Source organism: Eucyclogobius newberryi, unplaced genomic scaffold (genome assembly GCF_026437365.1).
Source record: "Eucyclogobius newberryi isolate DKJ021-1_F unplaced genomic scaffold, fEucNew1.0.hap1 SCAF_1, whole genome shotgun sequence".
Classification (NCBI taxonomy): Eukaryota; Metazoa; Chordata; class Actinopteri; order Gobiiformes; family Gobiidae; genus Eucyclogobius; species Eucyclogobius newberryi.
In genome coordinates, this window is record NW_027315723.1 from 5957685 (window position 1) to 5983787 (window position 26103).

Here is a 26103-nt window from a genome sequence, read left to right on the forward strand (position 1 = left end):
GCAGTCGAGTGTGAAGCGGCTGGGATGAGAATCAGCACCTCCAAATCCGAGGCCATGGTTCTCGACCGGAAAAAGGTGGCTTGCCCTCTCCAGGTGGGTGGGGTGTCCTTGCCCCAAGTGGAGGAGTTCAAGTATCTCGGGGTCTTGTTCACGAGTGAGGGAAGGATGGAGCGTGAGATCGACAGGCGGATCGGTGCAGCGGCTGCAGTGATGCAGTCGCTGCATCGGACCGTTGTGGTAAAGAGGGAGCTGAGCCGAAAGGCAAAGCTCTCTATTTACCGGTCGGTCTACGTTCCTACCCTCACCTATGGGCATGAGCTTTGGGTAGTGACCGAAAGAACAAGATCGCGGCTACAAGCGGTCGAAATGAGTTTCCTCCGCCGTGTGGCTGGGCGCTCCCTTAGAGATAAGGTGAGGAGCTCGGCCACACGGGGGGAGCTCGGAGTAGAGCCGCTGCTCCTCCACGTCGAGAGGAGCCAGCTGAGGTGGCTCTGGCATCTGTTTCGGATGCCTCCTGGGCGCCTCCCTCGGGAGGTGTTTCAGGCATGTCCCACCGGGAAGAGGCCCCGGGGAAGACCCAGGACACGCTGGAGAGACTATGTCTCTCGGCTGGCCTGGGAACGCCTCGGGATCCCCCCGGAGGAGTTAGAGGAAGTGTCTGGGGAGAAGGAGGTCTGGGAGTCCCTGCTCAGACTGCTGCCCCCGCGACCCGGCCCCGGATAAAGCGGCAGAAGATGGATGGATGGATGGATGGATGGATATATGTTAGGATATATGTTAGGACTTATTTCTATTGTTAACTAAAATTTAGATCCTAAAGAAGGTCTAAAACAGGTATAAATCATGACCTTTAAGGATTAAACCAGGACTAGGCCAGGACTAAATCAAGTCTAAACCATGACAACTAGACTAGAAATAAACCAGGTGAAAACAAAGGACCAAAATAAGGGCAAACCCTGGTCTAAAACTGGACTACTGCTTTATTCATTACATCGGACTGTATCTTGGCTCCAGCCTTGTACTTATTAAGTGAGACTGTGCCGAGTGCAGCTGGTGCAACAGACTAAGATTGAGTTCCTGTGTTTATGCTCGGTCAAGACGTTTGTCAGAACGCCTGCTTTACTGAACAAGGACACAGCACACTGGTCTGAACCAGCTCTACTCTTTGACCTTGTCGTTCTTGAGCAGTTGCCTCCTGATGGCGAAGTCCCTCCTGGCGCACAGAGCTTTGCAGCAGGGCCCCAGGTTCCTGAGGAGTCCAGCCCTCTCCAATCTGCGGTTGTGCGCAGCCATGTTCAGCGCGCCCAGGTCGTGCTCAAACAGTTTATCTGCGTCTGACAAAACAAAACAGAGAATAAGAAACTGGCAGGGGATTAAAACTTTTTATCTCCAATACAAAGACTGAGGATTTCTCTACAAAAGCTGAACAAAAACCGTGGCATAATGTTTTGTCTTTTGAAATTGGGTAAGGAATATTTCAGACCTAAAACCAAGTCAGAGAATAACTAAACCAGGACTAACAAGGGGTTTGATTGGAAAGAAATCAAGGAAAAAACAAATTCTAAGCCGAGCCTATTTGAAGACTTGACATTTTAACCAAGTCCATTCTTTAGCACTCACCTTTGGGGTCATCCAGCTCCCGTTTACACACCTCCCTGACCTGCTCCAGGAGCTCAGGCCCAGCGAGGCGCTTGGAGATGCCCGCCCGGAGGAGCACAGCCCCTGGGGTGAAGCGGAGCAGCGCTGCACCTGCTGCCCGGGGCTCCGACTTCTGTTTGGGCATCAGAGACGACCAGTCCACGTCGATCACATCCACTGGACCTTCAGACACACACGTATTATTCACCACTACATGACAAACACATTTAAAGGTGGACTCTGACTTTTCAGGCCGGTCGCCCCACAATGACCTGGATTGATTTCAATTTCAAATCAAATATTTGTAGTTATTTGAGTACTTTATTGAGTTACTATCTATTTATATTATATACTTATATCTTCCAAATCTTTAGAAACTAGAAAAGTTGCATAGTGTAGCTTTAAAAGGATTTGATAAGTCATATCAGAATGCAATGCAAATGTGTAATTTTGCAAGGGTAAATCTGTGCTAAAAGAAACTCCAAACACAGCTCCAGGTCACAGCCTGAGGAAACGTGTGACGGCCTGAATGCGAGCAGCTCTGTTTGGGGGAGTGTCTCACCTGAGGCCCTGTCCTCCTCCGTCTGCTCCTCTTTTTTCTGGCTTTCGTTGAGGATCTCGTCCAGTTCGTCGTCACTGATTGGTTCGTAAACTTCTCCGGCTGAAGCCACAGACTGAGCGTCCTCCTCTTTAACTTCATCCTCTGCTGAAACCACAATACATACAACACATTTGTTATTGCTCTGTCTAGAATGTTCCAGAGAAAGGCATTACACTGAATCCATCTTACATTCATACAATTACAGGTGTTACGATCGCTTTGGAAAAACCTGTATTATTACAGAGAGCGGACACGTCTCTCTTCAATAAGCCCATGGGTCAGAGCATGTTTGTAGGTCTGAACTGCATGGGGTAAAGCTTCACCGTTTCAGCCACAATTTTTATTACATAATTGCAGTCTTTGCAACTCGATGATTGCACTGACTCATTTTTGACTGCGATATATTGTGCAGCCATAGAAGGGGAAGCAGAAGCAGAAGCGGTAGCAGAAGCAGAAGCAGGAGCAGGAGCAGAAGCAGAAGCGGTAGCAGAAGCAGAAGCAGAAGCAGAAGCAGGAGCAGAAGCAGAAGCAGGAGCAGAAGCAGAAGCAGGAGCAGGAGCAGAAGCAGGAGCAGGAGCAGGAGCAGGAGCAGATGCAGGAGCAGATACAGGAGCAGATGCAGGAGCAGAAGCAGAAGCAGAAGCAGGAGCAGAAGCAGAAGCAGAAGCAGGAGCAGAAGCAGGAGCAGAAGCAGAAGCAGAAGCAGGAGCAGAAGCAGGAGCAGAAGCAGGAGCAGAAGCAGGAGCAGGAGCAGGAGCAGATACAGGAGCAGATGCAGGAGCAGAAGCAGAAGCAGAAGCAGAAGCAGGAGCAGGAGCAGATGCAGAAGCAGAAGCAGGAGCAGAGGCAGGAGCAGTCGTAGAAGTAGTTTTTCCCTAATTGGAGTCATTCACCAAATTTCCAACCATCATGCTAGTTAGCCTGCTATATTTACATATTCACCAGAAATGTTTTTAATTTTAGCCTTACTTCACCATTCATTTAAGCTAAATAGTTTGCAAAGAAAGTTTCAAAGTGTTTATTACTGATAAATACAGTTAAAATCTGGAACCTTAAGCACATTAAATACACTAAAGTCAGTTGACCTTGATGTTTCTCTGTACTGATGCGTTTGCTCAGGTTTATTAGCAGTTAAATGTTTTTTCTTGAATGTTTTACCTTAAAATATACATGTTTAATGAGCAAGATCAATTGTTAGCATATGAGATGTAGTTTGCATTAGTATGTATGCATATTTTGAGCAGTATTTCAGTATTTTCCCCTCACCGTCTATGCTGTCCACCTTCACGGTCTCTCTCTGCTCCGTCTGGTGGTTGGGTTTTTCTATTTGGGGGCTGAAGGCTTCTCTGGGCAGCAGCGGTTCAAACTCTCCCCTCTCTCTCTCCCCCCTGTCCGGCCTCATTGGCTCGCCCCTGTCCCCTCTCTCCCCTCCTCTGTGGGGCATCTCCCGGTCCCGGTTGGGCCTGTGCAGGAGCGGTTCTCTCCCCCGGCCCGAGCTCCACTCCCTGGGCTCCGGATCCCAGTCCCTGTTCTGCTGTGGCGGTGGCTGCTGCTGCTGGAGGAGATGACCCGGGTGTGGGGGCTGGTTCTGAGGTCTTGGTTCTCGGTCCCTCTCGCGGTCCCGGCTATCGTAGGACCCGGCTCTAGACCTGGACCGGGCCTGGCGTTCTGAGTCGGGAGAGCTGCGCCTGGAGCTGTGGCTGCGGGAATCCTGGCGATCTGAGGAAAGAAGCGTGGTTAATACCAATGTAATAAGTACACGCTCAGTATCGAACGCTGCCCTTTCACCATACACAGGGACGCAATAAAAGAGGTGCAAGAAATATACAAATATGACTGTTTTAGAAAAGCATCCAGAACTCAGAAAAGCACTAAATCTCATGTTTGGAAAGAATTCTGTCTTTTATAAAACAATGTGTCACCTGAGTCAAAGTTTCTCCAGCATCATCATGCGTTTTGGGACTGATGTTTATTCATAACTATAGGACAGAGGTCAATGAAGCGAGGTTGGAATATGGTGGCTGCAGACTTTTAGATGGCGAACCATTATAATTAAAGGGTATTATTATTATTTTTTCGGCAATAAAAAAAGCACTGTTCATATGTATTTTATAGTCTGTATAGTCCATTTCTGGATATGGTTAGAGATGTCATGATATCCAATTCTAGTGTTACAATTATTGTGAGAGGAAACAGCACTATTTAACGATTATTTACGATTATCGAAACTAAAAAAACGTTACATTTTCTTTCATTCTCGTGGTCTAACATGTTACTGTTCCCTCAAGTTTGTGACCGACTTTACAAAACTGAACTTTCTGAAGACAAAATAGACAAAAATTTATATTTAGCTCTATTCTTTGAACGTACATTGAAGAAAAAATACTCAATATTGCAGCTATCACCATTATTATTTCATGATTATTACTATTATATTGTGACCTGAATAATCACCATTATTGATTAACATAATAATCTTGACATGCCTAGATATGGTTATCAAAATACGACAATGATTTTATAGACTTCTTATAGATTGATAGATATGATATATAGCTCGTCACGATTTGCAGCCCTGGTTCAGCCCCTGGTTCATGTTTGTATTTTTACCTGATGAGGTGCTTCGACTGGGCTCTCCTCTCCTGAGCTGGTCAATCCTGGACTTCCTCTCCGCTCCTACAGCTCCTTCACCCAGCCTCTCCCTCTCTCTGGGGTTAATCGGCTGCTGCACCCCCCTGCCTCTCCTGCTGGGTCTCTGGGGCTCCTCGCGGTTTTCATTTGAGGGGGATCGCGGCCTCCTTCCAGGCACTCTCCCCTGAACGCCCGCCATGTTTCCACTCCTCACTGGCTGCATGTCGCCTGGAAGTACGGAGGTCAAGATTAGTCTGAAAACAACCTAAAAACTTCAGTGCAAAATTATAAAAGCGAAAAGTAGCAAAACTGATCAAAAAGGACTATTCAAAGGTTTTTCACACACAACAGAACTAATGTTGCATTCCGGTCGTCCTCGGAGGTCGGAACACGGACATTTATTAACCCTGACACCGCACATTTACAGTTTATAACATTTGAGAGTTTTTGGTGCAGAGGCTCAAAGGATGTGCAGGAGATGAATCGTCACTGGCAGACAATAAAAAATAATTGAGTGCTGCGGTGGTGGAGTGGCTGAGGGCGCAGCACATGTACGCCAGGCTCCAAGTGCAGCCGGCCGCAGTGTCGCGAGTTTGAACCCCGACTCCAACGATTTACTGCTTGTCCTCCCTTCTCTCTCATCTCCCATTTCATTCTCATCTGTCCAGTCCAATAAAGCCTACGGCCAAAAATCCTTACAAAGATTGTAGTGGTTTGATTGTAATTATCATCTGGATAGTAAAGACTCCAAAAAAATACATTTCAAATACCTTTACAAAAACGTCAGTAAATAATAAACTTTTTCAGATTTTCATACATATACACATCATAAATATTCTCCATCTAGAGGCTCATATTTCAAACTTTATTTGTTTGCCGTTTTAAAAAGTCTTGAATTACAATAGAAATAACTGCCGACTTGCTACTAAATGCAAATATGTACCGGTATATAATCTGGCATCTTTACATTGTAACTTTTACAGATGTTCATTAATATGCACCATCAAATAAATAGATTGAAATAAATACATTCATATATTTGTTGCAGCCCCAGTTAAAAATTGTATCGCTCCGTTGTAATTGTAGGATTTAATTTAATTTAATTTAATTTAATTTAATTTAATTTAATTTAATTTAATTTAATTTAATTTAATTTAAAAAAAACATCCTACCTGGCGGCTTGCGTAGCAGGGGCTGCGACATCAGTGGTTGCGGGGTGAGATTTGGGATCAAAATAGCCCCTTCTTGGGACAGTAGAGGTGGAGGAGGCCCTCTCTCTCTTCCGGGCCTGGCTCCACCTGGACGCCGCTCCGAAACACTCTCTATTACTTCCTCATCCGACCAGTCGCTAAAGTTGTCCATTTTCGGCAACGGGGAAACATTTTTGTTTTCCTGTCTCATCGCAGGCGGAGTTCGAGGGCCTCGTTTTCGTTTACTTTGCATCTCGTCTTCTGAAACATCCAACTCTCCTTCTCGTTTCCGTTTGCGATCTAGCGTTTTCTTTTTTGCCCCTTTACGCGGTGAATGTTGGTCTGAATTTGATGAGTCTGCGTTCACGTTCACCCCTGGTTTTGTGCCCACCTCCTCTTCTTTCTTCCCCTTTTTGAGCGCCTTCTTTTGAGACTTTCCCTTCTTCTTGGCTTCATCGTGTGACCCCGAATCGTCCAAATTTGGCGTTGGAGATTCGTGCGGCTCCCTGGCCCTGGTCCTCACCTCCTGGACAGTTTCAGCAGCGTGCTCGACTCTTCGCTCTCCAGTTCTGGGGCGGGTTTCCGGTTCTTCGTGGCGATTACGGGGGTCTCGTTTCTCCACAGCCGCCCTTCGCTCCTCCTCTTTCCAGTGGGGCGCTTTCTCCTCAAGTGGGGCAGCAGATCTGGTGGGCGAGCGGAGGGGAGGATCCAAGGGCCGCACCACCTGGCTCAACAAACGATGTTTATCACCTGAAAACACAAAAAAATGTCACAAATGTCAAATATTTGTGAAATAAAAAGACCATAAAAGAATTTGGTGCAAGGGTCTATGAAAAGAGAGAAGAAATTCAACTGAAAAGTGTGCCCAAAATCAAACTAACACCAAAGGTTTATAAAGTGTGGCTAGATTTAATGAATTCAAATTATGATTTACAAAGCCAAGTGGTCTTTCCTATATATAGTTTCTGGTTTAGCCCCTGATTTTAGCCCCCGATTTTAGCCCCCGATTTTAGCACGACGCTGTGGTGTTGGGGGCGGTGCTAAGGTGTGTGTGTGTAAGGTTAATGGAGGAGAGCGCTCACCTGCGTTAGTGGCTTGGTTAATGGCGGTGGGGTGAGCACGGGGAAGCAAACTTTGTTGACTGTTTTGACCGTTTATTTTGTTACGTTTTCGTCTTCGTTACCGTTTTCTTGTTCTCGTTATTCATTCACGTTTTACTCCTGGTTTAAGTTGATCGTTTCATCACTCCAAATGGTGCAGGTATTATTGTTGTGTCCATATCGCGTGTCATCATCAAAGTAAGTGTCTGCTTTAATGTTTTCTGCGGTTTGGTACAATAAATTACCTGGTATTGCACCTGTCTGTACGCGTCTTCAATATGATTTACCCGTGTCTTAGCCCCCGCGGCTTTGGTCTGGTTTTGGATGCCATCGGCGCAACACCTGCTTTAGTTCATATTTAGTTCCTTTACATTTATAATCTAGTATAATCTTCAGAATATCAAAGCAAAATAAGACTTTCCCCCCCACAGATAGAGCAGAGGATTCAAATAGTGAAATATTGTATTTCATTACTGTCAGTGGGAGGCGGGCACTGTGGGCTGGGCGGGAGGGGCTTGGTCTTCCCTCGACCAATCAGACGCTCACTTTTGTCCTCGCCGCTGTGGTAGGCGTCGCTGTCATTGGGGCTGGCCTCTCGGGCGGGTCGTTTTGGCGAAGTACGCGGGCTCTGGCTTCCTTCAGCGCGGTGCCTCTTTCGGCTGAAGAGAGCGAGCGAGAGAGAGAAAGAGGTCAGCACGTTGTCGACCCAAATGTTTAGACCAGTATTCTGCTTTTCAAGTCTTTTAAAGCATACATTCTACAAATACAACAACGCAGAGCTTTTAATGTGTTATAATGGTGTTCAGGGTGGATCATTGTGATTCATTTATTTGACAGGGACCATGCAGTGTCAGTTATAGGGGTGTGTAATACTGACAAAAATGAGTACATTGATCATTTTTTGGCTTATTTTATGTGAATATGTAGGCAATATTACGCCAATCGGTCTAAAACAGCATGGTAATGTCTTGAGTCGAGCTGCAAAAAACTGAATGGAAAGCAAAATTTAAAGCAAAAGTTCAGAAATTTTACTTTCATTCTCAAGCTGTTTTTGCAGCATTTTAGAACATATTTCTTTCATCATCGACGATATACTTGCTATACCAAGTTTACATATCTCAAAAAACAATTGTGATTTGATCAAATTTTCAATATATTTCCCACCTCAACCTCGCAAAAAACAACAGAATTTGACCAGTTTTAGCATCAATTAGAATTTGGGTATAATAATAATATTTTTTTTATAATCCTTCATTATATAAATGAGACAGATTGCAATAACACTATTATATAACTGATACAAAATTGAATACTTAACAAACACAACCTTGCTCATGCTAATTATATGTTCCATTCAAAACGTAAAATAATGATCTACCCACGTGAGATCATTAGAATTGGAGACAGTGATTGGCAAAAAAAAAAACACTGACATAAATGTGACCAATTGAAAGCAGCGGTAGGCGGGCTTAAAGACTTTCCTGACATTTGATTGGTTGTCATCACAAGTTGGCTTTATACAATCATTATTCTAAAAACACTGGAGAAAATCTGCAGCATCGACGCGTGTTTGACCAGTGTCTGCTGTGTAAACAGTTTTTTGCCCTGCATTGTGCTTGTGTCTGGAGTAGAATCGCTCATAACAAACGCTGGTTGTGGTGCGTTTACTGATTCGCAGGTTAAATAAAAGTACTTTTTAGAAGGAACTTGCCCAAAACTGATCATCACTAAATAAACGTCAGATGAAAAATGTTTCCTCCTCACCTTGTTTTGCGCTCGTCACGCGGCCCTCTTTCTTCCTCTCTCCTCCGCTCTCTGTCGTCCCACTCCCTCTGGCGCTGCTGTTCCCTCTCTCTCCTCTCCTCCCTCTCCTTCCTCTCCCTCTCTCTCTCCCTCTCCTCCCTTTCCCTTTCCCGCTGTTCCCTCTCTCTCTCCCTCTCTCTTTGCTCCCTCTCCCTCTCCCGCTGTTCCCTCTGCTCCCTCTCCCTGGCTCGTTCTCGTTCGGCCTCTCGTTCTTTCTCTCTTTGTTCCCTCTCTCGCTCTCTTTCTCTCCGGTCATCCCTGTCTCCTCGTCTCTCCTCTCTCTCTCTATCACAGTCGTCAGATCGGCCTTGGTGACGGTTTGGAGGAGATCTTTGGTCTGGAATAAAAACAACCGAAAACTCATTAACAACATGAGAGCAAACTTTTATTTCCCAACATATATCAGGATATTTGAACGTATATTTGAGGCAAAGCAAGTTTATTTGTAGAGCACAATGCATACACACACAGGAAAGGCCTGAATAAACTTATTACGGGGCATTTTATTCTCTCTATAGGCAATCTATCCTGAAAAACAAATAAATTGACCCAAGCAAATCAAAGTCCAGGATAAAGAAAACAAACCTGGTCTGTGCAAACCGTATTTCAGATTAAAAGTTTAAATTTGGTGGAGTGGCTTCCATTAGAACTATATAACCCATGTGCCTGTCATGCCAGCTTTCAGTTAAAAACAAAGATCCAAATCATAAGAAGAGTTGAAGTGATTATTTAAAAAAGTTTTTTCTTAAAGATTTTATACTGAGCACAGCAAGTTTCAGTATAAAAATTCCGTGAGATTTGACATCATCTTCTTAAAGGGGATATCAATGTGTGTCCTGGATGTGAGGGGAGCCATTTTAATCCCTGATTTGATCAAAGATGGTCCGAGGCCTGTGATGAGGATAATGGGAGAGGGCGTGGTGCTGCTGACCAATTTTGGATTTACCGTTATTTTGTTTCTTTTCATGCTTGGTTGATGCCTCTGTGTACTTTTTAATTAGCTCTCGGCCGTGTTGTGTGTTCTATGTTTATTTATTATTATTTCATAAATAAATTAATCAATCTATAGAAAAAAAGTTAGCATATCCGCTTCCCACATTTTAAGGGACAAATTAACAATCAAATAATCAATAAATCAAACTTGCACTTTTTAAAGGACCCATATCATGCAAAATCAACGTTTCAGAGGCTTTAAACTTCTTACAGTGGTATTGGTGCCTTGTATATGTGCCCAAAGTGTTTTTTGATTGATTCCTGCAGTCTTTAGCTAGAGAACAGTCTCTGTCCTTCCCCTCTGATGAGCAGATGGACGGGAGCTACTCACCACTGGTTCAGCCCATCCTCCAGGAAGCACTCTGTACCTGGACCTGAATTTCCGGGTTTGTGATCGGGGTCCAAGAGATGGGTGATATTTCATAACTATTATGTTATGGGTGTTGCGCAACACTGATTATTATCAAATATACCCTTTGGGTAAACTACAAAACGGGAAAAATAGCATGATATGGGACCTTTAATACTTTTTGCAAATCCTTCGCAGTCAATTACAGCCTGAAATCTGGACACGCATAGTCATCAGCAGACGCTGAATTCCCTACAGGAGAATAATATATTTGAGGTTTTCCACCACAACATTGAAACTGCACTAGTTAAAGAGGGACAGCCCTCAGCTGGTTTAAATCCTATTTATCGGATAGGTACCAGTTTGTTCATGTAAACCAGAGCTCCTCAACTTGTTCTAAAGTAACCTACGGTGTGCCACAGGTTAATATGCTGACGGATGACACTTAATTATCCACTTCTTACCCCTGAAAAAAACAATGTCATTGTACTAGGCTCTAAACGTCTACTAGACTATCTGAGCAATGTCAGTGTGGCCTCCAGTTCTACAGTAAGAAACCTCGTCTCATTCAAAGCGCATATAAATCAAGCCTGTAAAACAGCCTACTTTCATCTGCGTAATGATGCTAAAATCAGAAATATCTCGCCTTAAAGTAATGCTGAAAAACATCCATGTATTTGTAAGCGGCAGGAAACTAAAAGAAGAGTACCCATTACGCTGGTACTCGAGTCTCTTCACTGGCTTCTGTTGAGTTTAAAATCCTACTCCTGACCTATATGTGGGACAATAAAGGATTATCTTATCTTATCTTATCTTAAAGCCATAAATGACATGGCCACATCCTACCTCAAAGATGCTATAGTACAAACTACAGTTTCCCAGTTAGAGCAGCTATGCTGGGTTAAGTACGGCAGCTTGAGAACCATCTTCTTTCTGCCTCCTCCCACTTTTCCTATCAATAATAATGTTTTAGTTCACCTGTATTCTGTTCATTGCTGTTCACGTTTTTCTCCTTCTTCTGGTACGGTTTCAGACCCTGTTGATGCTGCTCCAGTGATGACTGCACCTTAGATCCTGGACCATCTGCAGAATGTTTGTACATGAGAGCATGATCTCTCCTTCACTGTGGTTCTCCCCGAGGTCTCTACTTTTCCCACAGGTTTCTTTTGTACCGTACTTTTCAGACTTTAAGCCGCTACTTTTTCCCCACGCTTTGAACCCTGTGGCCCATACAAAAGGTGCGGTTAATTTATAGCTTTTTACTACACAACAGCCCCAGGGGGCAAGCATCTGACACACTGTAGAAGACGACGTCAGTGGACAGTGGTCACTGTATTTTAAGCTTCAAAACGCTCCGTGTTTGATTAAAATCAGACTCATATTCACGGAGGAATTAGTCTAATGTGGAAATGAATCTAGATGCGGTGAAACGCAAAGACACATATGCGATATACGGCGGTCTGCAGTTCGCATTGAAATGAAACTTTCTTGGCCAGACGTGACCCCTGCATCACTACTGTGGACCACATTTTTGTGTTAATATCTCATTTTACAACATAGCACTCACTCACTAAGCACAAGCTCAGGAGCAGATAAACCAGATGTGAAGACACAGACACAGGTAAATCAGCTCCCACAGAGTAATCAAGGACAGAGGGGACAGCTCAGAAGTTTTCTCTGTATGTGAAGCTTCAAAATGCTGTGTGTTTTATTACAAGTCAACTCATATTCACTGAGAAATTAGTCTAATTAGACCACGGGAGACTCCCGGTTCAAAAGACATCAGGCGTATGTAAATATCTCATGTTACAACGTGGGCATCCTGCGGCTTATTGACAGGTGCGGCCAGTCTTTGTAAATTTCGTTGGAGCGGCTTTTATTCAGGAGCGCTCTATAGCCCGAAAAGTACGGTAGTTTTTCCTATCCAAGGAGGGTCTAAGGCAGGGGTGTCGAAATCATTTTGGGCCATGGGCCGAATTTCGACGCTCAGGCTGGGCCGTGGGCCAAACATAAACGTAAAAAAAAGAAATAAATAGCTTTGTATAACCTAGTAATGGTTATATGAGGTCACTGTTGCACAAATCTGCAGCAGGTGAAAGACTGAGTCCATATTCATGCATCAGCAGCAGGAACCGGAATATGGACTTATGACTTGGGTTTGACAACTCTTTTAAAAGCTGAAGGTAAATTCACCCCAAAAAATGTTTAGGGACTTGTAATAAAGCAAATTATGTCCAAGCGGAATCCATATAAAAGTCCAATTCATTTATCATTTTATTTTAGGGTGATTTTTTACTTAAGTAAAAACTGACCCTGATGCTTCCCAGAATTATTGATTTGACAGGAAATAAGAGGGTTACAGCTTTATTTTTATGTACAGCATATTAAGCAGCTTGAGGGTCCCTTTTCTAAAATAGTAGACAGAATGGAATAAATAAAGAAAAGTCCAACCAAGCAACCTATTTTAGTCCTGGTCTTGTCCTGGTCTTGTCCTGCTTTAATCCCATTGTAGTTCTGCTATTACCCTGATCTTGATCTAGTTATTCGCTGATCTAGGTCCAGCCCCGAGTGCAGCAGCCTCACCTCTGTCCCTCCTCTCCCGCTCTTGGTGACCTCCACGTCGGTCGTAGGAAGAGTCTCGCCCTTGTTCTCTCTGGTCCCTCCGGTCTGAATCGTACCGGTCCCGCTCGGATCCGCGGTCTGATCCTCGGTCAGGACCCCTGTCCGAATTCCTGTCTGGTCCTCGGTCCAAGGTCCCGCTACTCCGTGAATCCCAGCTCTCATGGCTCTCCAGCAGAGAACTTCTGGAATTTCGATTGGAACCTAAAGTAACAAAGATCAGTCTTTCATAAAAGGACTAAAACAGAACCAAACCAAAGTCTAAATCAGAACTAAACACGGATAAGTATATCAAAATAAGTGGCCAATACTACAACAGGTCTACATTGAAAGAAAAACAACACAGGAGAATAGAGGACAATGTCAAAACCACTGGTTCTCCACCTGGGGGTCAGGTGGTCAAGGCTTAAAATCTGAAATTATATCAATGCATTACTAATCTGGACAACTACTCTACTAAATATATTAAAAACATGTTTCTACGGATGGGAAAGTGTGTGTACATCCCAATGGAAGACCACAAAATCACATTTCTGGAGGGAGTTTTGCTGGAGGAATTCATAACACCTCGTCAAAGTGCTCATTATTCACAGGGAGACGCCAACTGTTGGAGAAAGTGTGACAGCAAGGAGGCAAACCACCACCACATGTTTTGGGACTGTCCTGTCGCTCTAAAATATTGGGCTTAGGTTCACAATGCACTGCGGACTGTTTTTGACATCGCCATCCCTCTCAATTTTAGAAAACTACTGCCATGGACAAAATACCAAAGATACCAAAAATTAACGGATACCATCACCAAGAAATTGCTGACACAAACATCACCAAAGATCAAGGACTGAACTAACATTGTAAGAGATATTAGTATTATAAAAAATGACATTCAGACTGAATTTGAAAATGGAAATTGTGTTTCTTCTGTTGGTGAATTTGTAATTTTATTATGTATTTGCAATTTTGCTCTCTGGTCCTGTTCTATGTCTGAAATAACTAAATTAAATAATAGTTTAATAAAATAGTTTTTAATAGCTAAATTGGTTAATTAATTAAAATTCCTTTTTTGCTTTGTATGAAAAAAAATCATTCTTAAAAAAAAGATAAGATATCAAGTGGTTTGAGTTTATTAATACAGGTATACGATGTTTTTTTAAATTTTTTATTCATAACAACAGTTGTTATGAATAAAAACAATAAATTACAATTAAAACAAAAAAATTAAATCAAAAAAGCAAATTGGGCCGAATCGTGACCGGTAGTGTTGACACCACAGGCAAACTGCACTTGAAACCACAGTTCTTCTGAAAGCACCCCTAGACTAAATCAGAGACTCGCCTTTGTCTTGGGGGTCGTTCCTGGCTCTGATCCGTCCACCCCTCTCTCCTCTGTCCCTCTCGTCTCCTCGGTGTCCGCGGGAGTAGCCTCTCTCCTCTGTCTCCTCCTTCCTCTCCCTCTCTCTTTTTTCTCTCCGGTCTACAGCGCCATCCCTCTGGTTCTCCCTCGTCTCCCTGTTATCGCGAGGTTCTCGGTTTGATTCCCTCCGTTCACGTCCTTCTCGTTCATCTCTCGAGTCCCTGATTTCAGGATCGTAGTGACGATCATCGCGGCTGACATCTTTGTCCCGTTTGGAGCGACTTTCTGTTGAATTGCAACACACACACATTTTAATTATTTTTTACATTTGTGGTGTAGAATTTTAAAATGGTGCACTATTCTAGTTGAGGGTCATGTTTGTCTCTATGGAGATGTTATTGCTTTGTGAACTTCCTGTTAAATGAGCAGTTATATTGCGAGACTGTGCGAGAGGCGGGTTGTACGGTTCTTACCGGTGTGTGAACATGGCGATGTTAATTAATAATGTTTTAGGTATTTACATGGTGGCAGAGGATGGTTTCCAATTACAGAGTACCTCCGAGGTTTGACGAGGCCAGGCCATACGGGTGCTGGAAGAATGACGTCAATATCTGGAGACTTGTTACGGCGTTGGACAAGAAGCAGGCACTGGCGGTGGCGGTGGCGCTTGAAAGGAGAGCACGAGAAACGGCTTTGGCAATATCCGCAGAAGATTTGACAATGGGATGGAAACACTGTTTTCTAAACTGGTTGAGGCCTGTTGAGCTGCCCGTCCTCTGACCATGGTCTTTGGAGGACATATGCTGGTTGTGACATTCTGTCGCCTTTACATAACTTTTAGTTTTGTCAGTGCACGCAAATAACTGATATACATACTCATTTCCATAACTAGATCTGGATATGGTACCGCACTGTACTCAGTGTTCTCGCTGGGCTGAGGTTGAAGGATGGAGGTGGGACCGTAGGCGGCGCTCGCAAAAAGTTTGCGAGTCCAAAGTACCAGTAGCTTTCCGTTTTGCCGACATTGTTAACGCAGGTTATAAGGCTCAAGGAAGTAGATCCGCTGCTTTTTTGAACTGTAACCGTTACAAAGTCAGCGTTAAGACGGTGTCCTGCCTATCCCCTCCTCAGTAGTTTCGTTGACATTTATATTACTCTAATAATAATAAATATAATAAATTGGTTTTCAAGATTTATTAGCCACCCATCACTTTCACCCACAGACGTTCTCGCAGAACAGGTGAGAATGGAAGTGGTCTACGTTATTGAGTGTAGCTTTCTTAACTATATGATTGCGTTGTATGTTACTTGAATAAAAAACACAATCTTTGTTTTTCAACCTGGCAGATATTTTTTCAGCCTGGCGGTATCTTTAGGGTACCATGCGAGCGCCGTGGTGCTTTTTGCTCGCGCCGCAGGCGGTGACCAGCCAGAGCATGACGGCATCTTTTGAGCATGGCGGTGGCCAGCCAAAGCACGGCGGCCTGCCATGCCAAAACCCCTCAGCGAGAACACTGTGTACTAGTGGTCAGTTTTCGCTGTGACAAGCCTCTGGAGCATGGTGTGGTTTTAGTATTAGCACCTTTTCTGCAACTTTTGTCAACAGATGACTCAAGTGTCATTTGTTGCGGTGTAGTGTAGTTTGCTTTGTGACTGTGGTGGTCTATCTTCACTTCAGTTATTCAAGTGAATGTTACTATAGTAATTCCTTTGTCACATCATGTGTTTCTGTTACTGGAGTTCTCTGGGTTCACTCAGTAAGGTCTGAATTAAGGATTCCTTGTGACTTTGCCGATATTTGGTCATTCAGTGCTTAAAAATCCCATATCATGCTATTTTCCCGTTTTGTAGTCTACCCTAAGGGAATATTTTATAAGTGTTGTGCAACACCCATAACATAATAGTTGTAAAATATCACCCATATCTTGGATCCCGCTCACAAACCCGGAAATGCAGACTGCTTAGTTTGAGATCTGCCTCCCCCGCCCAACCCGTGACGTAGTCTCAGTGAGAGTGCGCGTTCCCCGCCCACCAGGTGACGTAGTCTCAGCGTGGAGACGGTGGGAATCTTAGACAGAGGCCGAGGCGTGCGCTGCTACACAGGGCATGACACAGCGCACAGGCCCCGTCCGTCTGCACATCCGAGCAGAACGATATAGACTGTACTCTCGCTATGGACTGCAGGAATCAAAAAAACACTTTGGGCACATATATGAGGTACCAATAGCTCTGTAAGAAGATTAAAAGCTCTGAAAAGTCGATTTTGCATGATATGGGACCTTTAAGCGCCGCCTCAGGCAGTAGGGATTCATAGAACCGTAGTTATATTGGTAACTTTAATTTTCATTGCACCAAAATGCTTCGAAATTATGTATTTGTATTGTGAGCAAAGTCACCTCTACGTATATCTGACCTTTAACATGTCTCCAAGGAGATGGATCCATTTATGCCATACTGTGGAATATTCCAGACAAAGCAATAACATCTCACAGGAAAAAAGCAGGCCAATGAAGAGTGAGTCGAATATAAACAAAACAACATTTTTAAACCTACCGTCTCTGCGTTCTCGCTCCCCCCTGCTCCTTTCTCTGCTCCTGTCTTTGCTCCTATCTTTGCTCCTGTCCCGGCTCCTGTCTCTACTCCTGTCCCGGCTCCTGTCCCTGCTCCTGTCTCTGCTCCGGTCCCTGCTCCTGTCTCTGCTACGGTCCCTGCTCCTGTCTCTGCTACGGTCCCTGCTCCTGCTTCTGCTCCGGTCTCTGCTCCTGCTCCGGTCTCTGCTCCTGCTCCGGTCTCTGCTCCTGCTCGGGTCTCTGCTCCTGCTCCGGTCCCTGCTCCTGCTCCGGTCCCTGCTCCTGCTCCGGTCTCTGCTCCTGCTCCGGTCTCTGCTCCTGTCTCTGCTTCTGTCCCTGCTCCTGTCCCTGCTCCTGTCTCTGCTCCGATCCCTGCTCCTATCCCTGCTCCTATCCCTGCTCCTGCTTCGGTCTCGGCTTCTGTCCCGGCTCCTGTCCCTCCCACGTGAATGCTTCCTCCCTGGGCTGCCTCTCTCGGAGCGCCTGGTTGGGGGGGGAGATGGTTCCTGTAGGGGGGAGCGGGACCGCCTGGGGGGGGACGAGGAGCGCCTACGTCGGGGAGAGGGGGAGTGACGTTGAGCTGAAGAACCGGAGCGAGAGGAGAGAGAGTGGTGCCGAGCTGTCGGAGACGAGGACCTCTGATGGTGAGGCGGAGACACAGATCTAAGGCGAAAGAAAAGGGCCTTTTAGTTTAAAATCTAAAAAAGGGTCATAGTTAGCAAACCCGTAAGGAAATAATTATTTAGGTAAAAAATATGTCTGCTTGTCGTAACCCGACCAACCCGGTAAAAAAAATAGCCGGCTGAAGAAAAAAATATCAGCATTTTGTCAAAAATGATGCCAGATATTTTTTTTTTCTCTTATACCTCTCCGACTCACTTTTTTTTTCAAAAAAGTGTTGTGTTGAACCATTTTGTATCACTGGAACTCGCTAGAAATATTTTAAAGCCAAAAATGTCGCAAAAAACGAGAAATTAAACTAAACACAAACGGAGAACGTCTCATTGACTATTGAAGCCCGACCCCTGGCGGTCACTGCAGGTCACTGGCAGAATCAAAAAATGGCGAAATCATGTGTGTTCAGTGTGGTTCAGTGTGTCGGAGAAACAGAGTGATAATTAAAAATAAGTTGATGGTTTTAAGACTGATACGTGGCGCGATGTGCTAGTGGACTTGGTAGCGTCACAGAATAGCGATCAAGGTCTTCTTTTTCACCTGAGTGCCAACCGAGCGTCCAAACATTCAAACGAAGTAGAGTTAATTATTATTAAATGGGTGGATTCTATATACAAATTAGGAATTTTTTATGACTTCAAAGTTTAAAAAAAAATGTTTTACCTACCTACCCACTTGAAAATGTTGGTAGGGTTACAGCAAACATACATTTTATTTGGGGCAGCCTAATATCCTGTATTTTTTAACAACTTAACCTTAATGTGTCTCTATGGGGTCTTTTTCTGTCTAAAAGCAACCAACCTAAGGAGATTTTGGCCTGTAGGTTGTATTGTGAATGACAATGCTGCGGGAAATGGGACTGAGACTGCGGAAGGGCATGGAGCCAATTGTCAGAGCTGTTCAATATAATATTAAGCCTATTTTTTTTATTTGGGAGTGTCTGCAGAGCCGCGGCCGAAACGGCCATGTTATTTTTGTGCCCGCCGCGCGCCGCGGCTCCTGAAACTGCGCCGCTATTTGACCGCATTTAGACCGCGCCGGGTTAAGGTTAGGGTTAGACATGAGGCTATAAGGGAAATGCCGCGGTCACTGAAACTGCGCGGCAATTTGACCGCGCCGCGGCTCTCCAGCCACAGGCTTTTTATTTATTGATAAAATGGCAACCAAGAGGCCTGTGTATGAACCCATTGTGCACAGGATGTCTGTGGTGCCTCATGTGGGGAAGAGGTGGACTGCTGAGAGCAAAGAGGCTCTGAGGGACTGCTGGTAACTTTCTTAGGCCACACTCGTCTGACCACCTGGGGACCAGTCGGTGTTGTGGCAGGGGCCTGTGGCGTTGGCCGTCGTGGGACACGGAAGGAAAAGTTAAAGTCAGACATGGGCCCCGCTTGGGTCATATTTGACCTCGGGCCCGCCTGAGCGGTGGGCAACTAGAGTGCCTCGTCCTATCGCTTCTTGACTTCGCACCTCTGCTGCATAGCCAAAAATTCCCTCCGGAACCACCGGCATGTCCAGAATGTCCTCCCTTTCCTTGTCGGACAGATTGGTCAAGTTCAACCACCGTGCCCTCTCTTGAAGCACCAACATGGCCATACATTTACTTGCAGCACAACGTTGTGGTAATGTCCCACGCTTTAGTGTTCGGGACATGAGCCATGTCCTCAAAGAGCTCCGCTTGATAAGCAGCCAGCATGGAGGTGACATTTAGAGCTCTTACTGACAGAGCCAACGCTTTATAGGCACTTTCAGCCATGGTGAACTGAAAGCGGTCGGCTTTAGAGGGGTGGGTGGTCTGGTGGAGAGCTTCGGGTGAAGATGGGCCGCCTCCATCGGCTCGGTGTGTGGCATACGGGCCATGCAGAGTAGTTAAGATAGCAGTTATAGACAAGAGGTTCTTGAATGACGGGGAACGTCGAAGCTCGTGGCATTTATAGCGGGGTGCCAACGTCACGATGCCAATGCCAGCCACTCAGGGCTGGCGTATGGGTATAGGGCTTCTGTGAATATGCTATGGGGCCTATCCCATAGTGACACATTAAAACGAATGCTTATGAAAGAAATGTGAAATTAAAGCTCTGCTGAGGGAGAAAAAGAGGTCAGGGAACAACGAGGAGATGAGGACTGTGTAAAAGAAGCTGAGGAGGGAGTTCAGGCAGGCGGAAGCCAGCTAGTGGAGGAAGATGGAGGAGCAACTGCAAGAGCAGAACATTCAGGGAGTGTGGAGGAGCCTGAAAAAACATCTCAGGCTTTAAAGTCCCCCCGTCCAGATGGAGGGGGACTAACAGTGGATAAAGGATCTAAATTCTAACTTCCTGAGATTTGATCAACCTCCAATGGCCCACACCCGTTCCTCTTCACACCTCTGCTTCGAAGTACCAGCTCACCACTCCACCTTGACTCGCACATCCCTGCAGCACACAGTCCCCTGCCAACCACTTGCTGTCACAGCAGCACAGGCGAGGAGAGAGCTGAAGAGGATCAAAACAAGGAAGGCCACAGGACCAGACGGCATCAGCTCCAAACTCCTTAAGTCCTGTGCAGATGAACGGTGTGGAGTTATGGAGCATCTCTTCAACATAAGCCTAAAGCTGAGGTCTGGAGACCTCCTGTGTGGTACCAGTCCCAAAGACCTAAGAAGCTTCAGGCCAGTGGCTCTCACATCCCAACTGATGAAGACACTGGAGGGGCTGGTCCAGGACCAACTCTGCTCCACTATGAGCCAAGTTATGGATCCACTGCAGTTTGCACACCAGCCTGGCATCAGAGTGGAGGACGCCGTTATCTCCATGCTGCACCTCTCGCTCTCTCTCTCACCTGGAGAAGCCTGGCAGCTCTGTGAGCTCTGTGTTTTTTTTTTTATCTCTTCAGTGCCTTCAACACCATCCAGCCGCGGCTCCTTAGGGACAAGCTGGAGATGGCTGGTGTGGACTGTGACCTGGCGGAGTGAATCCTGGACTACCTCACAGACCGACCCCAGACTGTGTGTCTGACACTCGGACCTGAAGTGTGGGGCGGCACCCCGGGGCACTGTCCTCGCGCCCTTTCGCTTCACCCTCTACACCACAAACCTCAGACATGACACGGACAACTGTGTCCTGCAGAAGTTCTCTAATGAATCTGCCATCATTGGATTCATCACAGACGACGATGATCCGGAGTACAGAGGACTGGCCCAGGACTTTGTGGACTGGTGTCAGCGGAACCACCTCCTCATCAACGCGGGGAAGACCAAGGAGATGGTGGTGGACTTCCGCAGAAGTTGCTGCCCCCTCACCAGTAAACGCCCAGGGAAGGGACATTGAGAGAGTGGACTCATACAAGTACCTGGGTGTTCATCTGAACCACAAACTGGACTGGACTCATAACACAGACGCACTGTACAGGAAGAGTCCCCTGAGGAGACTCAGGTCTTTTGGAGTGACAGGGCCACTCCTGAAGACCTTCTACGACTCTGTGGTGGCATCAGCCCCTGTACGGTGTGGTCTACTGGAGCAGCAGCATCACAGAGAGGGAGAGGAAGAAGCTGGACAAAGTTATCAAGTTATCAGCACAAGCAAGGCTGGAGGGTAGGAAAGACTGGACTTTCAGTCAAATTGTGCATTACAGTACCTGTAGGTTACTTGTAAAAGGCAAGGACACATTAGGATACCAAAGAGACGTGTAACTCACGTAAGTATAACTCTTTTTCATTAAAATACAGGATTGCTTGGAAACCTGAAACATTGTGAATTAAATGTGCTGACCTTGTCATTGAGATCAACCAAACTTAAACGTTAGAGGACTAAAAGAGGAGAGGAGGAGAAAATGAATTGAGACTCGGTTTTGGATTATCGTAGTTTTGAAACATTATTGAGAATTCTTTACAAAATTGCTCAGGCCTTTTCATTAGATTAGAACTGTAGTAACTGTATTAGTAATCGGTACCTGCGCGGAGGAGAGTTCTGGGCAGCACCTTTAGCTGCCGTTTTGGGGGAGCTGGACTTTTTTCGTGTCTGAGGAGGAGACGCACTTCCTGATCGCTCCTCTGATGTCACCACCCGCTTTGCCTTATGGGAACTATCAGAGCGATCCCTGAGAAGCAGAAAACAAGATTTATAACAGCAGTACCCTTGTCCAGTCCATGGTTCAGTCCATGGTCTTAAGTCCTCTCCTCACCTGCGTTTGTCCTTCTTGTCCTTGTGCTTCTCAGTGTCTCTTTCCTTCTCCTTCACCTTCTCTTCAGACTTCTCTTTGTTCTTGTGTTTGGTTTTGTGCTTTTTTCCACCAACAGGAAGGTCCAGAGGCACCGGTGGAGGGGGGCTGGGCGTACGCGGGCCCTTTTTCTTACTGTGGGCTCCTTTAGATGATCTGCAACAATTATACATTAAAAAGACAAATAATGCATCTGACAGCTTCCTTAATGATAAACACATTTAGAGATTTTTTTTTACCTCTCTGCGACAGGAGAGGTCACTGCCACTTTCTTTTCCTTCTTGCCAGAAGAGGTTTTAGTAGCACCCTTGTGTTTGGGGGAGCCGCTGGACTTTCGAGAAGGAGAGTTTTTAGAGCTCACTGGTTCTGGGGAGGCCTGCTGGGGAAAATGTAAAAATCAATCATTTCATGAACCAAGACTAAATAAGGTCTAACGCTGGTATTGAGGTGAATATTTGGACTAACCCAGGAGCTAAACTGGCTGGCTAATAAAGGTCCCACTTGGGTCCTGTTTTTACTTGTTAGAGGACAAGAGACTAATCCTAGAACAAAAACCCTCTGAATCTAGGACAGAATCAGGACTATAATTGATCCATCCTTATATACATGTATTTTATTTGTTATAGTTTTATGTTACAAGATTTTTTTTTTTTAAACATGTACAAATGTAGCACACGACATCTGCCATATGTTGTTTGAATATGTTCAAATATAAATATATAAACAACTATAAAAGGTGATTATTTTTATGTATTTGAGCCCAGTCCTTGACAGTTGATCATGCATTTCTTGATGGAACAGTCCCAAAACACATGATTATGGTAACAGCCACTCCAGAAACAAGCCTTTCTCTGTGAATAATGTGCACTTAGATAGGTTAGATTTTTAAAACAGAATTCTTTCCAAACATGAGATTTTGCTCTCCTCCATAGAGCTGTATACATATGTTATGTTTACTACTGCAAGCCCTATTTTGTTACAATCATTTTCACATTCACTTCTAGTCAGACATACATAAGATTGAGTTACATTCTTACATAATAAAGTTATTTGTGGATCATTAGATCGCATTTAGTAGTAACGAGCCCAGTTTTGTTAATGGCTGCATAAGATGCAGTACCCTTTTAGACAATAGAGTGTGCCAACACTGTGAAACACAGTATGGGAAATGTACACAGTACTACTGTGTACAAGTGTAGGATCTGTGGTGTACCTTGGTGAATGCGTTGCCCCTGCTTTTTCCCAAGCTCTCGTCTTTCTTGATCAGAATTTCTTCTCTTTTGTCCTGGTTCTCCTGCTCCAGCTTCATCAGCTCCCGCTGGATCTTCTGTCTCTTCATCTCCAAAGACAACTCGTAGTCGTAGTCTCCGATATCTGAGTCTGAAACCAAAATATAGGATTAGCCCATGTCAAGGTAAAGTTAGAGTCTAGTGATAGAGAAAATTTAAAAATAATAACAAAAGTAAAATATTTAATGTAAAAATGTAATAAAGTTTTAACTAGAGAATATTTCACATTATTTTAATGCATCACTTTTTCCAAATCATTTTTTAAAATATGCTCTTAACCTGCTGTGCCCTAAATTAAGAATAATAAAAACAGCACCTTCTCTGTTGGCTTCCCACTCGGGCGCTTCCTCGTCGCTTGCTGGAGTTCTCACTTTAGTGATTTTAATGTCTTCCTTCTCTCTGTGTCGGCCTCTGGATGAGTCTCTCTGGATGGAGAAATCACATTAATCACGATTAAACTACTGGAACATTATTATCATATGATAAACTTCATCACTTCATGTTCCACTTCATGTTTGCCTCCATTACAGAATTTAGAATGTATTTGTAAGCTTTTAAACGGTCTATAAAGGATGGATGACATAACTGTGCCAATATTGGTATCTGGAAATTTGTTTAGTCCATATATCGTGTCCGATATTTAAAAAAGTCCCTTAGCTACAACATATTGTGCTTATGTCTAGTGAAAACATGAAGAGACACAAAGCTACAGAGGTATATCGGCAAAAAATTATACCAGATAAAATTATTACAAAAAATATAGTTAAGGAAAATGTTTACGATAATTTGTGAAATTTACTTGAACTTTAATCAAATTGGTGGACCAGATATTTGTTGTCAAATCAGCTCTCAAAACAGATCAAACTTACTCTAGTTGTGGCAGCCTGTGGTTCGTCTGAGTCGCGTTTTACATTCTCTGTGTCCACATCCTGTCTCTTATTTTTCATCCTCTCGCGCAGATCTCCAGTGGGCCTCTCTGCTGACCTGCTCCACAACAAGACAAATAAGTTGATAAAAAAAAATCTGAATAACAAATATATTAAAATGGTGTGTCGAATTTGCTCACAGGCTGAAGCTGAATTTGCCTCGCGGCTGAGGTCCATGTGTGTATCGACAAGTGTTTCCGTAGCTGCAGTTTCCGGTTTTGAGCCAATTTCTACACTGACTCTGAAATACAAAAACACAAGCTGTCAAAATGGGTCACGGTCTAAACAGAGATTAAACCAGGTCTAAACCGGGACATGGGTCTCAAACTAGAAGTAAATCAGGACTGCACAAAGTCAAAATCAGACTCTAGGGCCCATTACCTCACCAAATAGACTACTAGCTGCCTGGTTTGGAGTGAAAGCCCTTGCAGCTTGAATGAGGGCATTACTGCTATTGAATATTTTATATACCGCTCACACACCATTTATTTGATTTGAATTCAGGTGTGACTTACTATGGCGAAGCGAGAGGAAGGGAATTGGGGGAGGGAGTAGCCATGGATTCTAAACCAGAGTCTAAACCAGTGTCTAAAATCATGGTGCAAACCAGGTCCAATCCAAACCAGGACGAACCCGGGTCAGTACCTCAGGAGCAGTGGCCGCGGTGCTGGGTCCGAGCCGCTCAAAGACGCTCGGACGGCGGGAAGTGGGGGGGAGGGGCGCGGAGCTGCTCGAGTCGGAAATGGTCTTTGAATTCTCCACTGTCACCTTCCGCCTGATCTTGGACATTCTGCAGAGCTGAAACCAGGAGAAATAAGTCAGATACCCTAAACTCAAATTACCATTTCAATTCTATTGCAATATACTGTGTAGCCCTAACAAGCAATGCAGTGCCGGTTTGTGTGTTTATAGGGGTAGAAAGGGGCATGTGGGATAATTGGGACCGTTCTCAGTAATTCCTGTTTTGAAATGTAGTGAAGTTTAAAATGACCCAATATACTCAATTACAGTAGCATGAGTAATTGTAGTTGGTGAATTTCAACCCCTAGTCATATGTCTCAGATTAATCTGCAGATGTTTTGATAAATATAGCAGGAATATTTGACCAGGTTCAATATTTCCCATAAATTCTACAAACCAATATTATTTATATATTTGTACAATAACCCATTCCCAGCATCATATAATTGATCATTAAATTACATGTTAAGGTCAGACACTGCAGGTGAATAGGAAACAAATATTGAACGTAGACATATCAATTTGTTCTGTAATTTACTGACATTCACGTAAGAAGAAAACGGGGGATATTGTTTGATCAAACTTGGCAACTGAGATTGTAAACATTGGGGTGCCTATGTCTTTGATGTTTCTTAAGGGCTCATCGAGGAGAGTCATTCATTACCAGTCAACTACCGAAGTAAAAAAGGGGGGTTCCTTTTTTAAATTATCGTTAACTTAGCAAATGTATTCACACCCTTATGAAACTGCAGAATAGCTTGTAAGATCTCTAAAATGCTAAAAACACACAAATGGAGGCTAATGGTCTATGATGCTAACTAGCTAACTCCATCACTTCAACACACCGTGGTCTAAAAAACATTTAACAGCCACAAAAAGCCCGAAATCAACGCCTGGACCTGGGGACAGCTCACCCAAGATATGTATTCGGCGTTGCATCGACTTTAGTCCGGTTGTGGGTCCGATATGTGCAGAAAAACGCCGCTTTAGTCGGGGATCTCACGGGCACGATCTGCACCCATTGAGCGGCACCGTCATGGCGGTGGAGCAGTGATGTCATGTCCGGGGCTAAGCTCGGTTTGGATCAGCGCTGCCACCACTGGTCATGACGGGAACTACAACAGCCCCGATGTAGTCATGGTTTAGACCTGGTTTACTTTTGGTTTAGCCCTGGTTTAGTCTTGGTTTAGAAAATTGGTTTAATGTTGCTGTAGTCCTGTTTTAGTCCTGGGGTTTAGTCTTGGTCTAGTTCTGGTTGGTTTAGACCTGCTTTAGAACTAGGTTAGCCCTGGTTCACTCATGGTTTTTAAACTTTTTTGTTTGAAACCTGGGTTGGTCTTGGTTTATTATACATTAACATGCACTGTCCCGACCAAATAAATAAATAATAATAATAATAATTATTATTATTATTATTATTATTATTATTATTATTTT

At 44.4% G+C, this 26103-nt stretch overlaps 1 protein-coding gene across 7 annotated transcripts in view; it reads right to left on the reverse strand.

The window, feature by feature from the left end:
* The window catches only part of zc3h13 (zinc finger CCCH-type containing 13), a 29821-nt gene extending 4096 nt beyond the window's left edge, over positions 1–25725 (reverse strand). The window contains exons 1-21 of one of the 7 annotated variants that reach the window (XM_072447831.1): positions 25581–25725; positions 24571–24723; positions 24066–24166; positions 23869–23983; positions 23316–23424; positions 22924–23090; positions 21950–22086; positions 21675–21866; positions 21444–21590; positions 16828–17507; positions 14257–14559; positions 12889–13128; positions 11284–11388; positions 8925–9300; positions 7635–7819; positions 6043–6810; positions 4850–5098; positions 3506–3958; positions 2201–2344; positions 1621–1821; positions 1171–1334 (exon numbers count right to left, since the gene is read on the reverse strand). In XM_072447831.1, coding sequence (XP_072303932.1) covers positions 1171–1334; positions 1621–1821; positions 2201–2344; positions 3506–3958; positions 4850–5098; positions 6043–6810; positions 7635–7819; positions 8925–9300; positions 11284–11388; positions 12889–13128; positions 14257–14559; positions 16828–17507; positions 21444–21590; positions 21675–21866; positions 21950–22086; positions 22924–23090; positions 23316–23424; positions 23869–23983; positions 24066–24166; positions 24571–24714 — 4980 coding nt within the window. In that variant the 5' untranslated portion in view covers positions 24715–24723; positions 25581–25725. Of the gene's footprint in view, positions 1–1170; positions 1335–1620; positions 1822–2200; positions 2345–3505; positions 3959–4849; positions 5099–6042; positions 6811–7634; positions 7820–8924; positions 9301–11283; positions 11389–12888; positions 13129–14256; positions 14560–16827; positions 17508–21443; positions 21591–21674; positions 21867–21949; positions 22090–22923; positions 23091–23315; positions 23425–23868; positions 23984–24065; positions 24167–24570; positions 24724–25580 lie in introns of all 7 variants that reach the window. The other 6 variants (XM_072448001.1, XM_072447915.1, XM_072447751.1 and 3 more) reach the window with 6 other exon arrangements.
* Between the last annotated feature and the right edge of the window lie 378 nt (positions 25726–26103).